Source organism: Orcinus orca, chromosome 12 (genome assembly GCF_937001465.1).
Source record: "Orcinus orca chromosome 12, mOrcOrc1.1, whole genome shotgun sequence".
Lineage (NCBI taxonomy): Eukaryota > Metazoa > Chordata > Mammalia > Artiodactyla > Delphinidae > Orcinus > Orcinus orca.
Genome location: NC_064570.1, coordinates 70,678,700 through 70,691,518, shown reverse-complemented (window position 1 = coordinate 70,691,518; position 12,819 = coordinate 70,678,700). Strand labels below are relative to the sequence as shown.

The 12,819-nt window shown below is 36.8% G+C and overlaps 1 protein-coding gene across 6 annotated transcripts in view; it reads left to right on the top strand.

The window, feature by feature from the left end:
- Window positions 1-12,819, top strand: part of LOC101277426 (cytochrome b5 reductase 4) — an 84,260-nt gene that overhangs the window by 40,728 nt on the left and 30,713 nt on the right. For 4 of the 6 annotated variants that reach the window (XM_033428515.2, XM_049695357.1, XM_033428512.2 and 1 more), the window contains 6 exons: window positions 220-306; window positions 2,784-2,813; window positions 4,993-5,053; window positions 6,447-6,504; window positions 8,102-8,195; window positions 11,513-11,545. In XM_033428515.2, the coding sequence (XP_033284406.1) occupies window positions 220-306; window positions 2,784-2,813; window positions 4,993-5,053; window positions 6,447-6,504; window positions 8,102-8,195; window positions 11,513-11,545 (363 nt within the window). The remainder of the gene's footprint in view (window positions 1-219; window positions 307-2,783; window positions 2,814-4,992; window positions 5,054-6,446; window positions 6,505-8,101; window positions 8,196-11,512; window positions 11,546-12,819) is intronic. The other 2 variants (XM_004270070.3, XM_033428514.2) reach the window with 2 other exon arrangements.

Here is a 12,819-nt window from a genome sequence, read left to right as displayed (position 1 = left end):
GTTTTTTGTTCAGGGCCTCCTGAAAAATGCTTACATATTTTCAAAATGTAGCTAAAATATTATTTCCTCAATGAAATCCTTTCAGATTTCAAGTAGCAGTGCCCTCCCTCATCCCTGTGCTTCCATGCCACCTTCTATATTTCTCTTTTAAAACATTTATCATATCATATTGAAAAGACCATATTGAAGTTTCCAATTTAGTTTATTTAATTTTTTCAGTAATACATTCACGATTCCAGAATGAGAAGTGCCATGGTCATACCTTTGTCTCCCACCTACCCTTTTCCCTCCTGTGCACAGATGCAGGTAACTGTGTTATTGTGTATCCTTCCAAATCATCTTTACGCATGTATAAGCAAACTGAACATACAGTCGTATTTTCCTAACTTTTTATCCAAAGGGTTTCATATTGTGTCACTATCCCTATTAAGATGATGGTCAACAGGTATTTGTTAAATGAATCAGTATACTAGTAAGACAGGGTTTATTTGTTTGCTTGTTTTTTAACTTTCCCCATCCCAGGGGATCCTTCTGTGGCTCCACTTAGAAGAGGTAAACTAGATTGGGTTCACAATTAAAAATTGTCGCCAGCCCTCTTACCAAAGAAGAGTTGAGTGCTGATAGATCACAGCTCCAGTCTTCTAAAGGACTCAGACCTTTCCAGAAAGCAGAGGCTCTGATCAGAGTAATGCAGTCTAACCAATATTATAAGAAGATGCAAATTTTCTTGGCCATGGAGCCAACCAAATGATGGAATTAGGTATCAAGACAGAATGTTAGATTTCTTGTTAGAGAGGAAAGTATCTCATGTGCCTAGAGTAACTCTGATGTAAATGTGCTTAGCAGTAAAAACAAATAGCCTCTCGTATTTCTGTGACTCAGTTTTCAAAAAGAGTTGCAAAAGTACACTAGTGGAGGTTTTTTTGTTTTTTTTTTTTTTTTGTGGTACGTGGGCCTCTCCCGTTGCGGAGCACAGGCTCCGGACGCGCAGGCTCAGTGGCCATGGCTCACGGGCCCAGCTGCTCCGCGGCACGTGGGATCCTCCCGGACCGGGGCAAGAACCCATGTCCCCTGCATCGGCAGGCGGACTCCCAACCACTGTGCCACCAGGGAAGCCCACTAGTGGAGTTTTAAAGATATTTTAGATCATTTAGCTAGATGTTCTCTTCCTATTGATACTTCTTTTATTAAAGAAAAAAAAGACTCAGAAAAAAATGAATAACTTAGCAGGATCCATAAAGTTCTGACAGGTTCAAATCAATTCACATGAGACAGGAAGTAATCATATGAGATGACATATTTTTTCCCTAGAAACAAATTCCCTGGGGACAAGTTTTCAAAATCTGAGCCTCTTAGATAGAAACAAGTTGTTTTACATGATAAATGAGATTCATCAAACTGCCAACTATGTTGTACACTGAAACTGGGTTTAATTTACTTATGTTACTGTGAGTTTGCTATTTGTTCTAAGATATTGATAAAACAAATGATCACAACTGCAGTAGCAAAAACAGATGAAACTGTATGAAAGTAAGTCAGCAAGCAGGGACATCAGTGATCCCTTGCAAACTAATGACTAGATTTTCATCTGGCAGTTGAAAAACAAAGCTCATTTTGAGGCATAATTTAAATGGTTTTCAGGTCCTGTGTCTTTTCAGAAAGTATTATCTCTCACAATGGCATGTTAAGAAAAATGGCGCTTAGTTTCAGGGGAGATGAAGTTTAATCTTGGCTTTGCTGCTAAAGAGCTGTGGGGTTCATTCAAGTCCTGACCTCTGATTTTCAGCCTTTAATGAGGGGAGCAGATGATAAATTTGGTGTATGTTGTTAAGATCCCTTTCAGCTATGAACTTATTTCAGTAAAAAGGGGAAAATAAAAAGAATGGTTATCTGACCTCCTTAATCATGGGTATTTTATGGCATGTGAGTGAAGTGGTAGTAATTATGGGATCTCTGGCTGATTGAAAATCAGAACATAAAAAAATTTGAAAGCTTTGATATACGTACTTTGGTTTATTTTTCTACAAAACAAGGTGATGTCACCTTAACAAGTAATGTCTATCAATTTAGTTTACTACTTGAATATTTTGTGTTAGCTTGGCATTCTTTTTTTTTTTAAAACTCTGGCAACTTGCTGAGGGTTTTATTTTGACATATGGTTATAAAACTTGTGGTGATCAAAATATAATATAGATTTGTGAGCTGGCTGCCATCCTGAAAGGAAACACCCATTAAATTTTTTTCTGGCTTGCACCCCTAATGATTGATTGCACTGATATACAAGTGAAAGTCTTAACATATTTTCAGCATTTTGGCCGTTTAAATTTGGAGTAATAATAATCATTTTAACTGCTCACTTAGATAGGAAAGATAATAAGGTGTCTTTCTTTGGGTTAATATGTATGTTTCATATATAAAGTATAATCTAATAAACTTTGGATAGTTTTGACTAATTTAGAATATGATGACCAGGACAAAACTTGGGTCTTTATGTGCTTTCTAAAGAAATTAATCAAGGTATTAGAGCAAAAATGTCCAAAGAAGGAGGAAAAAGCCCAGTGAAATTGGAGACAAATGCCTGCAGAAATGGCCTGCTGTCTTCAGAGATGAAATTTCTTACTTAAAGCATAGGCCATCTGTTTATCAGCCTTATTTCTCTCCTCAGGCCTCGGAAGAAAGCCCTTCAAGAAGAGGGCTGTTACCTTTAACTCAATAATATTAACCGATCTTCTCTCTGATGTTACAATATTCTTACCTAACTTTTTTTCTAAACCACTGTACAGACTATCATGAGGAAAAGAGACTCTTAAACGGTAAGCCATATACATTTATAGTAAAAAATGAATCATATTCGCATGACTGTGTACAGTATTGCCTCACAGAATTATTTGGGGTATTTAGATATTTTTTATACAAAGGATGTGTTTACTTGCCTAAGCTTAGAGGATTTGGCAGAGAACTTTGTAGATCCCTTATTGCAGCCCTCCTTTTTTTTTATCTTTATATATTGATGTTTTTATTTTATAGGATAGATTTTTTTCAGGAGTGTAATTACTGTTTACATTCTTTTATATATACATATCTTTATCAGAGTATAATTGCTTTACAATGTTGTTAGTTTCCACTGTACAACAAAGTGAATCAGCCATATGCATACATATATCTCCCCATATGCCCTCCCTCTTGAGCCTCCCTCCCACCCTCCCTTTCCCACCTCTCTAGGGGGTCACAAAGCATCGAACAGCTCTGACTCTTACCATAATCCCTTCTATAACATCCCTGAACATGTGTTCATCTGCCCTTAGCTTGAATACTCATGGTGACTAGGAGTTCCACCCTCAGAGGCCAGGCTGAATGTGTCCCTCCCTCAGGCACGGGGTGCTCTTCCAGTGTCTACACAGATGCTGAGCAGCCAGCCTATTAGTCTCCCCTCCTCTGGGCTCGGCAGTTCTGGCTTCCTCAGCCATTCAGTATGACTTGGAATTATGACTGGCACTGCCACTAACCCCCCAAAAAAGTTCGGTATGACACTTATGAAATGCACGGGGCTACTCTGACTGAACCGTATTACTAATGTATGTTTAAAAATTGGTTTTTTTTCCCTCCCTATTTGCATAAGAAAGTTATAGAAATTCAGCTAATAAGCTGGATTGCCAGATGAATTACCTTTTCTTTTTTAACTAGAAAAGATTGCCTTATTGTAGACTACTTTATGCAATTTGTGATGTAACACCTGAAGTTGTTTGTCTGACAGTATCACTGATAGTATCTTTGGAGCTCTTGCGTGTTCTCAGAGTTTTCAAAAACAGTGAGAAAACCAGAGCCTTGAAAATGTGATGTTGAGGACTTCCCTGGTGGCTCAGTGATTAAGAATCCGCCTGCCAATGCAGGGGACAGTGGTTCGAGCCCTGGTCCGGGAAGATCCCACATGCCGCGGAGCAACTAAGCCCGTGAGCCACAACTACTGAGCCTGTGCTCTAGAACTCATGAGCCACAGCTACTGAAGCCTGTGTGCCTAGAGCCCGTGCTCCGCAACAAGAGAAGCCACCCCAATGAGAAGCCCATGCACCACAACGACGAAGAGTAACCCCAGCTCGCCACAACTAGAGAAAGCCCGCGTGTAGCAATGAAGACCCAATGCAGCCAAAAATAAATTAAAAATTAAATCTTTAAAAAAATCAAAATAAAAAATAAAATTTGATGCTGGGGCACATCCACAAGAATGTCTAAAATGAAAAAAGACAGAATACCACGTGTCAGCAAGGTGGTGGAGCAACAGGGCTCCCATACACTTCTGGTAGAAAGTGTAAATTGGTATTACCACTTTGGAAAACTGTTTAGCAGTATTTACTAAAGCTAAACATATACATGTCCTATATACCTACCAGAAATGTAGATGGATGTTCTTTAAGAATGTATATGTACATGTACAAGAACATTTATAACAGCACTATACGTAACAGCTAAAAACTGCCCAAATGTCCATCAACAGGAGAATGAATAGGTTCCGGTATATGGTATGTTCATACAGTATAGTAATACTCAGTAATAAAAAGGAACAAACTACTGATGTATTCAGCATCCTGGATAAAATCTCAGAAAGCTCCAGACCTGATTTATTGTTTACTATTAATCATGCTGATTTGACATTAACTGAAATGTCTATAGAGCTGGACCAAAAAAGCCAGACCAAAAGAGAACATATTTTATTATTCCATTTTTTATAAAGGCCAAATGCAGGCAAAAACTAATCATGATGTTAAAAGAATAGTGGTTACCCTTGGGGGAGGGGTGCTGAGTGGAAGGGGGCACAGGGAGGTGCTGGCTACAAGAGTTTGTTTTACTTATGAAAATCCATTGAGTAGTACATTTATGACTTGTGTCCTTTTATAATATTTCAATAAGAAGTTTACTGAAAAGATGGGGAAAAAAAAAAAAGAAAAATTATACATGGATGAACTGTAGCTATTTTGTTTGTTTTTCTTTGTGAAGGCATGCTTCCCAAGAGCCAAGTGACAGATCCACTTGCCAAAGAAGGGCCTAGTTCTCCAAGGTATGCATCCTTGTTTTACTTTTTTAAAGCGTAATCAGTTCTACACCAAAATATACACGTTAAAAAAATGGCTCTAAGTTTGATTTATTGCTTATTTTATTAATTATGCTTCTTTGACACAACAACTGTAGTGCCTCATTTATCAGGCATTGTTGGAGAATGAGCTGTTCCGTAAATATGAATTTTTAACATAACTGAAGTTTAACCCATTTTAAACACCACAACTTTAAAAAAGAACTATTTTTTGTGATTATAAAATATACATTCATGGTAGAAAACTTGGAAAATAGAAATACAAAAGAAAGTGATAGAATCAGTTGTAATCCCACCAACCCTGGATATAGACTCTTAATATTTGGTTTATTCCACACAGTTTATTCATGTGATACCTATTTCCATACTATTCTATTTTGATAATACAGTATTACAGTATATTCTATGATCAATTTCCTATGTCATGAAAGATTCTTCAAAAGCATTTTTTGTCTGTATTCTAGCATGTGATGGAAATTGATCATAGAATATCCATAATTTATTCAACTATTCTATTTTTTGTGTGTCTAGTTTGCTTTATCAGTTTTTAATGGAAATCCTTCAGAATGTATTGTACCCTGTCTTAGTAAATTAAGCAATCCATGTATATTTTTGTTAATGATATTTCAGATGCCCTTAGTGTTATGTGTGTTACTTGTAGTCTTCTCTTACCCCCTTTCCCCCTATCATGAGTCTATAACAGCAGCTTCTGGCTCTACTTGCTATACCTGTTAAATTATTTCATATTCAATTTTAAGTTAAGGGCCTGAGGATACCTCCTAGCATTCACATTGGGGGCCTGTATACAGGTAGTAAGTACAAAAACAGAATCAATTTGATCAATAGCTATTACAAAACCGAAGACTTAGTTTTTCCTTAAGTTTTTACTGTTGACCATTAAGCATCCTTGGTGAGTTAATTTCTTGAGGAGTAATAACATATTTGTGACAGGGAGGAGTGAAGGTAATAAGCATGTAGATTTTGTCGTGCTCCTTCAGAAAACATGTTGTGCTACTGCTCTGATAAAAGGAATTTTAGATGTGTAACCTTTATAAAAAGTGCCTTGTCAAGGATCTTGTTTGTTTTTATCCAAGTTAGAATACATGGATGTGTAAGTATTTTAAATTGAGAAATAATTGCTTTATTATTTATTTCATGGTAACACCACTGATTATTTAGAAAAAAACCTTTACCTAGAGAAATATATTTCTCACTGTAGATTTTGAACTATGTTTTAAATCATGTATTTATTGTGTCATATTTTATATTTTTAAATTGTATATATTTTAAAATTATATATTTAATGATTTAATATATGTTACTGCACATGATTATTTATTCTTTTTAAAATATTTTACAGCTACGACTGGTTCCAAACAGACGCTTTAGTCACCATTGTCATATATACTAAACAGAAGGTAAACACATTTTTAAGATCAGAAAAAAACAAAAAAGTAAATAATAAATGTGAGCTATGCGCAGGTGTACTTTTCTAAGAGCTCTTCTTGTATTAACTGACAGCAACTCTGTGAGGTAGATCCTTTCGTTACCCCTATCTTACAGATGAGGAAACAGAAATTAAGTAATTTACCCAAAGTCACACAGTAAGCGGCAGCTCTAGCACTTTGAACCCAGGCAGGCTGGCTCCATAGTATGTGCCCTTAACAACCATGCCGTAGCACCTTAGGGAAAAAATAGACGAGGAAGAAGCATATTTTATGTGCTCTTCTGTGATTGTTTTCGTGTTTAAGCATGGATAACAGCAGTGAGAGTCCCCGTTTAACTTCACCATACGAACTAATTTCCTGCACTTAAATTGGAATTCAAGAGCCAGGAGAGGCTGTACTGCTGGAGCTTAGTATGCTTAAGCCACTAACGGGGTTCAGTTAATGCCCTCTGAAAACTAAAATTAAGGAGTTAATTCATTCACTAAGTGTTTATTGAATCCCTGCTTCATTTTCAACACCATCGTAGAATTCAGGAATCTAATGATGGGCCAGTTTCATAGAGACTGAACTCTCACCAGGCTTACAGTCCAGCTGGGAAATCAGATAAATAAGCAGGCAACTTACAACATCTCCAGACACATCCTCCAGCAACTGGCAAGGTTCCCACACTTGAGGAACTGTGGAGATTTAAAGACAAGTTCTGGCAGCTAGGAATTTCTGAGAACTCATGCTACTTCTGTAGTAGCAGAACCACATCTGAGCTGGTGAGTGCCTCCTACTCCTGCAGCAGGATCTGATGGCTCCACAGGAGTGACCAGCCTCTGCCTGAAAGAGCCAAGAGGCCCAGAGAGGCACTGCTTGTCCCGCCTTCCACTCCCTCTTGGTATTGTCTCCTAACCAAGCAGTCCTGAACCAAGAGGACAGGGCCTGGCAGGGTTGGGGTCTGTGTGCTCTCATTGGTGATATCAGTGAAGCGCAGAGGATGGATGATTAATGGAAGGGGGAAGGTTTCTACGTGGAATAATGTATTCAGTGTATGGTGTAAACGATAGGCACCAAAATAACTTGCACCAAAGCTATGTAGAAATTAGAGACATCTAAAAATTTGTTAGTGAATTTATTATTTTTGATAAGCTGAGCCTAAGAGGTTGTGTTATTTGCACAGTGTCACATAATAGTGGAAAGATAAAAATGAACACAGATATCTTGGCTTCTTGTCTGATTCTAATTTTTTTTCCAAATTATTTATTCAACAAATATTTGAGCACCCACTCGGTGCTGAGCAATATTCTGAAGACAGTATTCTGCCCTTACACTTAGAGCTTAAAGACGAGTGTGTAAGGTAGACATTAAGCATAGACAAATGCATAGTTAAAATTGTGATATATACTTTGAAGGAGAAGAACTGGGTTGTATGAGAGGAAAAAACAGGAATAATGTGTATTTAGCTTGTGGGTTCTGTAAATAAGTACCATATGAACTTTCACCGATCAGCTTAAAAGTATAGTAATAGGAGTTTGGTGAAAAGTTTACTTTTTAATCTTTCTCTTTTCGATTTCCATTTAAGGATATCAATTTAGACTCAGTAATAGCTGATCACCGGGATGATTCCTTTAGAGCAGAAACAGTTATCAAGGATTATTCGTATCTTATACATATTGGTAAGTACCTTATTCTGTATTAATGGAAACAACTTTTGTTTCCTTTAGGTATAGTAGTTACTGGTGTAGAGTCTCGGTACCTATAATATTTTATGTGCCATTGTCATTTTGGTTTTTCATTTTTGATCTTTTTTTTCTGTTATTTCTTTATACTAAGGAAAGTGCTAGCAAATGGCAGTACAACCTCACTTTTCCCAAGTTTAAACAATTAGGTGCGATCAAAATCAATAATCATATGAAATACTTGTTGGCCCAGCTTTGTAAGACTCTGTAACTTTACCTACAAATAAATCTCCGGAGGCCTGCCTGTCATGTGCTTCCGCTGAGTAGACATCACCAGGCACTGTTCTATTGGCCTGTCTCTTGCCAGCCGCAAGGTTATACTATACCCTTCAGCTGCCTGTCCCTTCATGGGCAAAGACCTACCATACAGTTCACTTCTGTCTGTTTTGAGAGGTTACAGATCTATCAGGGGAAAGAAATCAGGACTAAAATCTAGAATCAAGGTAGCAGATTCTTAATCCATTTCTCACCCATAATGACTCTAGGAGTTCATCATTTTCTCCTTTAAAGAAGGTAATGTTATTCTAGTTAGAAAGTAGAAATGAAACAAACCAAAACAGCAAGAAGAAAACTGTATTTTAAGCACACATTCTTTTTTTTTTTTTTTTTTTTTTTATTTTTTTTATTTTTTAAACATCTTTATTGGAGTATAATTGCTTTACAATGGTATGTTAGTTTCAGCTTCACAACAAAATGAATCAGTTATATATACACATATGTTCCCATATCTCTTCCCGCTTGCGTCTCCCTCCCTCCCACCCTCCCTATCCCACCCCTCCAGGCGGTCACAAAGCACCGAGCTGATCTCCCTGTGCTATGCGGCTGCTTCCCACTAGCTATCTACCTTACATTTGGTAGTGTGTATATGTCCATGACTCTCTCTCGCCCTGTCACAGCTCACCCTTCCCCCTCCCCATATCCTCAAGTCCATTCTCCAGTAGGTCTGTGTCTTTATTCCTGTCTTACCCCTAGGTTTTTCATGACATTTTTTTTTTCTTAAATTCCATATATATGTGTTAGCATACGGTATTTGTCTCTCTCTTTCTGACTTACTTCACTCTGTATGACAGACTCTAGGTCTATCCACCTCATTACAAATAGCTCAATTTCGTCTCTTTTTATGGCTGAGTAATATTCCATTGTATATATGTGCCACATCTTCTTTATCCATTCATCCGATGATGGACACTTAGGTTGTTTCCATCTCTGGGCTATTGTAAATAGAGCTGCAATGAACATTTTGGTACATGACTCTTTTTGAATTATGGTTTTCTCAGGGTATATGCCCAGTAGTGGGATTGCTGGGTCATATGGTAGTTCTATTTGTAGCTTTTTAAGGAACCTCCATACTGTTCTCCACAGTGGCTGTATCAATTTACATTCCCACCAACAGTGTAAGAGGGTTCCCTTTTCTCCACACCCTCTCCAGCATTTATTGTTTCTAGATTTTTTGATGATGGCCATTCTGACTGGTGTGAGATGATATCTCATTGTCGTTTTGATTTGCATTTCTCTAATGATTAGTGATGTTGAGCATTCTTTCATGTGTTTGTTGGCACTCTGTATATCTTCTTTGGAGAAATGTCTATTTAGGTCTTCTGCCCATTTTTGGATTGGGTTGTTTGTTTTTTTGTTATTAAGCTGCATGAGCTGCTTATAAATTTTGGAGATTAATCCTTTGTCAGTTGCTTCATTTGCAAATATTTTCTCCCATTCTGAGGGTTGTCTTTTTGTCTTCTTTGTGGTTTCCTTTGCTGTGCAAAAGCTTTTAAGTTTCATTAGGTCCCATTTGTTTACTTTTGTTTTTATTTCCATTTCTCTAGGAGGTGGGTCAAAAAGGACCTTGCTGTGATTTATGTCATAGAGTGTTCTGCCTATGTTTTCCTCTAAGAGTTGGATAGTTTCTGGCCTTACATTTAGGTCTTTAATCCATTTTGAGCTTATTTTTGTGTATGGTGTTAGGGAGTGATCTAATCTCATACTTTTACATGTAGCTGTCCAGTTTTCCCAGCACCACTTATTGAATAGGCTGTCCTTTCTCCACTGTACATTTCTGCCTCCTTTGTCAAAGATAAGGTGACCATATGTTTAAGCACACATTCTTATGTAAAGAACGTTTCATTTACTTTTGCAAAACAGAGGCTGAAATTCTCCAGGCCTCAGATGACTCGCGATTCAGCTCATGGCTTTACCATATTAATGAAGGACCTTTAGTCCTGAATTTGATTGGAGTTGATAAATGTTTTTTCTTTCTTATTTTCCCCCCACTCATTAATCAACCTCAAATCTTAAACATTTCTTCTAGAAATACATGCTACCCTGTTTTTTGCTAGCATAAAATCAAATATATATTGCCTCTTAGGGAGAGTTTTAATCAAAAACTCAGATGTCTAGAAAAGTATACATTATTCATTAGCTCTGTCATGATTTTTCTTTAAGGAAGACCTCTGTGTCAGCATTTACTATGTTTCAAATACTTTATGGCTAGTTCTGTTCACACTGTAGCTAACTATCTTGCACACATATAAACAACAAACAAAACTTCCACAGTCAAAAATGTGAAACTCCTGGTTGCTAATATTAGATCAGAAGGACTAAAATAATGCAGAATCTTAAGTTCCACATAACTATTAACACAGTGAACTTTAGAGCAGTTGTTTGTAAAAATACTTCTTGCATCACCCCCTTCTGGAATGTAAGTTCCATAAGAGCAGGGATTTTTCTCTTTTACTAACTGTGATAACTGTAACACCTGGAAAGTGCATAACACGCATAGATGCCCAATAATTTTCTTTTTCAATAACTGAATGAATATTCAACTTAGAGAACAGTAAGAAAGGAAACGCTGAGCTAGACCCAGTCCTGGCCTGTATTCACACACGCACGTGCACACCCTGGAGTATGTGTGTTTCACTTGCTATCTCTCCCTGCCTTGCTCCTGTCTTGGTTTGTAGCATTGTCAATCTGGGACTGTCCTTGCACCAGTGTGGGTTATCCACCTGTGGGCAACTGAGTATTTACTCCTTAATTAATAGGGAGAGAAATGGAAAAATTGAAGACACATATTTAAGTAATTTGTCTCAAAACATTGTATACAGTAATTTGGTTGTGTTCAGTTTCTTTCTTTTGATTTCTCAGGATATGTTTGAGAGATGTGGAATGGTGCATGAAAGAACCATTTTAATGATCTTATATGGTGTTTGTAGACCATAGGAACTGAAGTTGGATCTTAACTGAAATTTTTTTTTCTCCAGCCCTAAGTCATGAGATTCAGGAAGATTTTTCTGGTAAGCTACCAAAAATAATTTATCTATGTACATATACACACACACGGGGGCGTGGACAGCATTTGTCTTATTATTCGTTTGTATATTTTCATGTTGCAGACAAGGACATGATGTTTTCTATATAAGCAAGTACATTAATTTTTAAATGTACTCTTTTCCCTCTGGTTTCAGTTCCCCCCACGCCTTTTTTCTTTCCCCTTTTTCATCTCTTTTCCCTTTCCTTTTCCTCTCCTTAGAAAAAAAATTCCTGTCCCCATTCTTCCTTCCGGCCCTACTCCTGACATGCAGCTTGTAGAAATATACTTAACCACACCAGACAAATTTTTCTTAGGTGTATATATTCAAATATTTAATATTGACAGAGCACATTAAATTATGACTATTTCTGCATGCAAATACACAACGTGGATTTTACACAGCTGTTTAGCAATAGAAGACTCATCAAAGAATGGTGGTTTCTTGTTTTTCGTGTTTTTCTTTAGCTTTATTGAAATATAATTGACAAAATTAGAATATATTTAAAGATTTAAAGTGTACAATATTATGATTTGATAAAGGTATATGCTGTGAAAAGATTCACAGAATCAAATTAATTAACACATCCATCACCTCACATATTTACCTTTGTGTGTGTGTGTCTATGCATATGAACACAAGTTCTGTTGTCTTAGCAAATTTCAGGTATACAAGACAGTGTCATCAACTGTTGTCACCATGTTATACATTAGATCCTCAGACCTTATTCATCTTGTAGCTAAAAGTTGGTACCCTTTTATCAAGCTCTCTCTATTCCCCCCTCCCCCTGCCCCAACTCCTGGCACTATTTTGCTACTCTCTGTTTCTATGGGTGTGAATTTTTTTTTAATTCCACATATAAGTGATACCATGCACTATTTGTCTTCTCTGTCTTATTTATTTCACTTAATATAATGCCCTCTAGATTTATCATACGTTGTCGCAAGTGGTAGGATTTCCTTCCTTTTTTAAGGCTGAATAATATTCCGTTCTATATTCATATATACATGTGGTTTCTTGTTTTAAAGTACTGTCAGAGTACCTTACACCAGTTCTATACCTTCCCTTTTCTTTATACCATAGTAAGTTCTGCAAATTGTATAAATTAAGCTCTTTAAAGTCAAGGACTTCTTACGTTTGTTAAGCTTCAAATCAGTGCTTACTGAATTGAATTTATTTGAATAATCTGTGTTTAAAAGTTGTTAAATTGCTACTGAATTATGTGTTTACAGTGAGGAAGGACAGATTGTTTCTAAAGA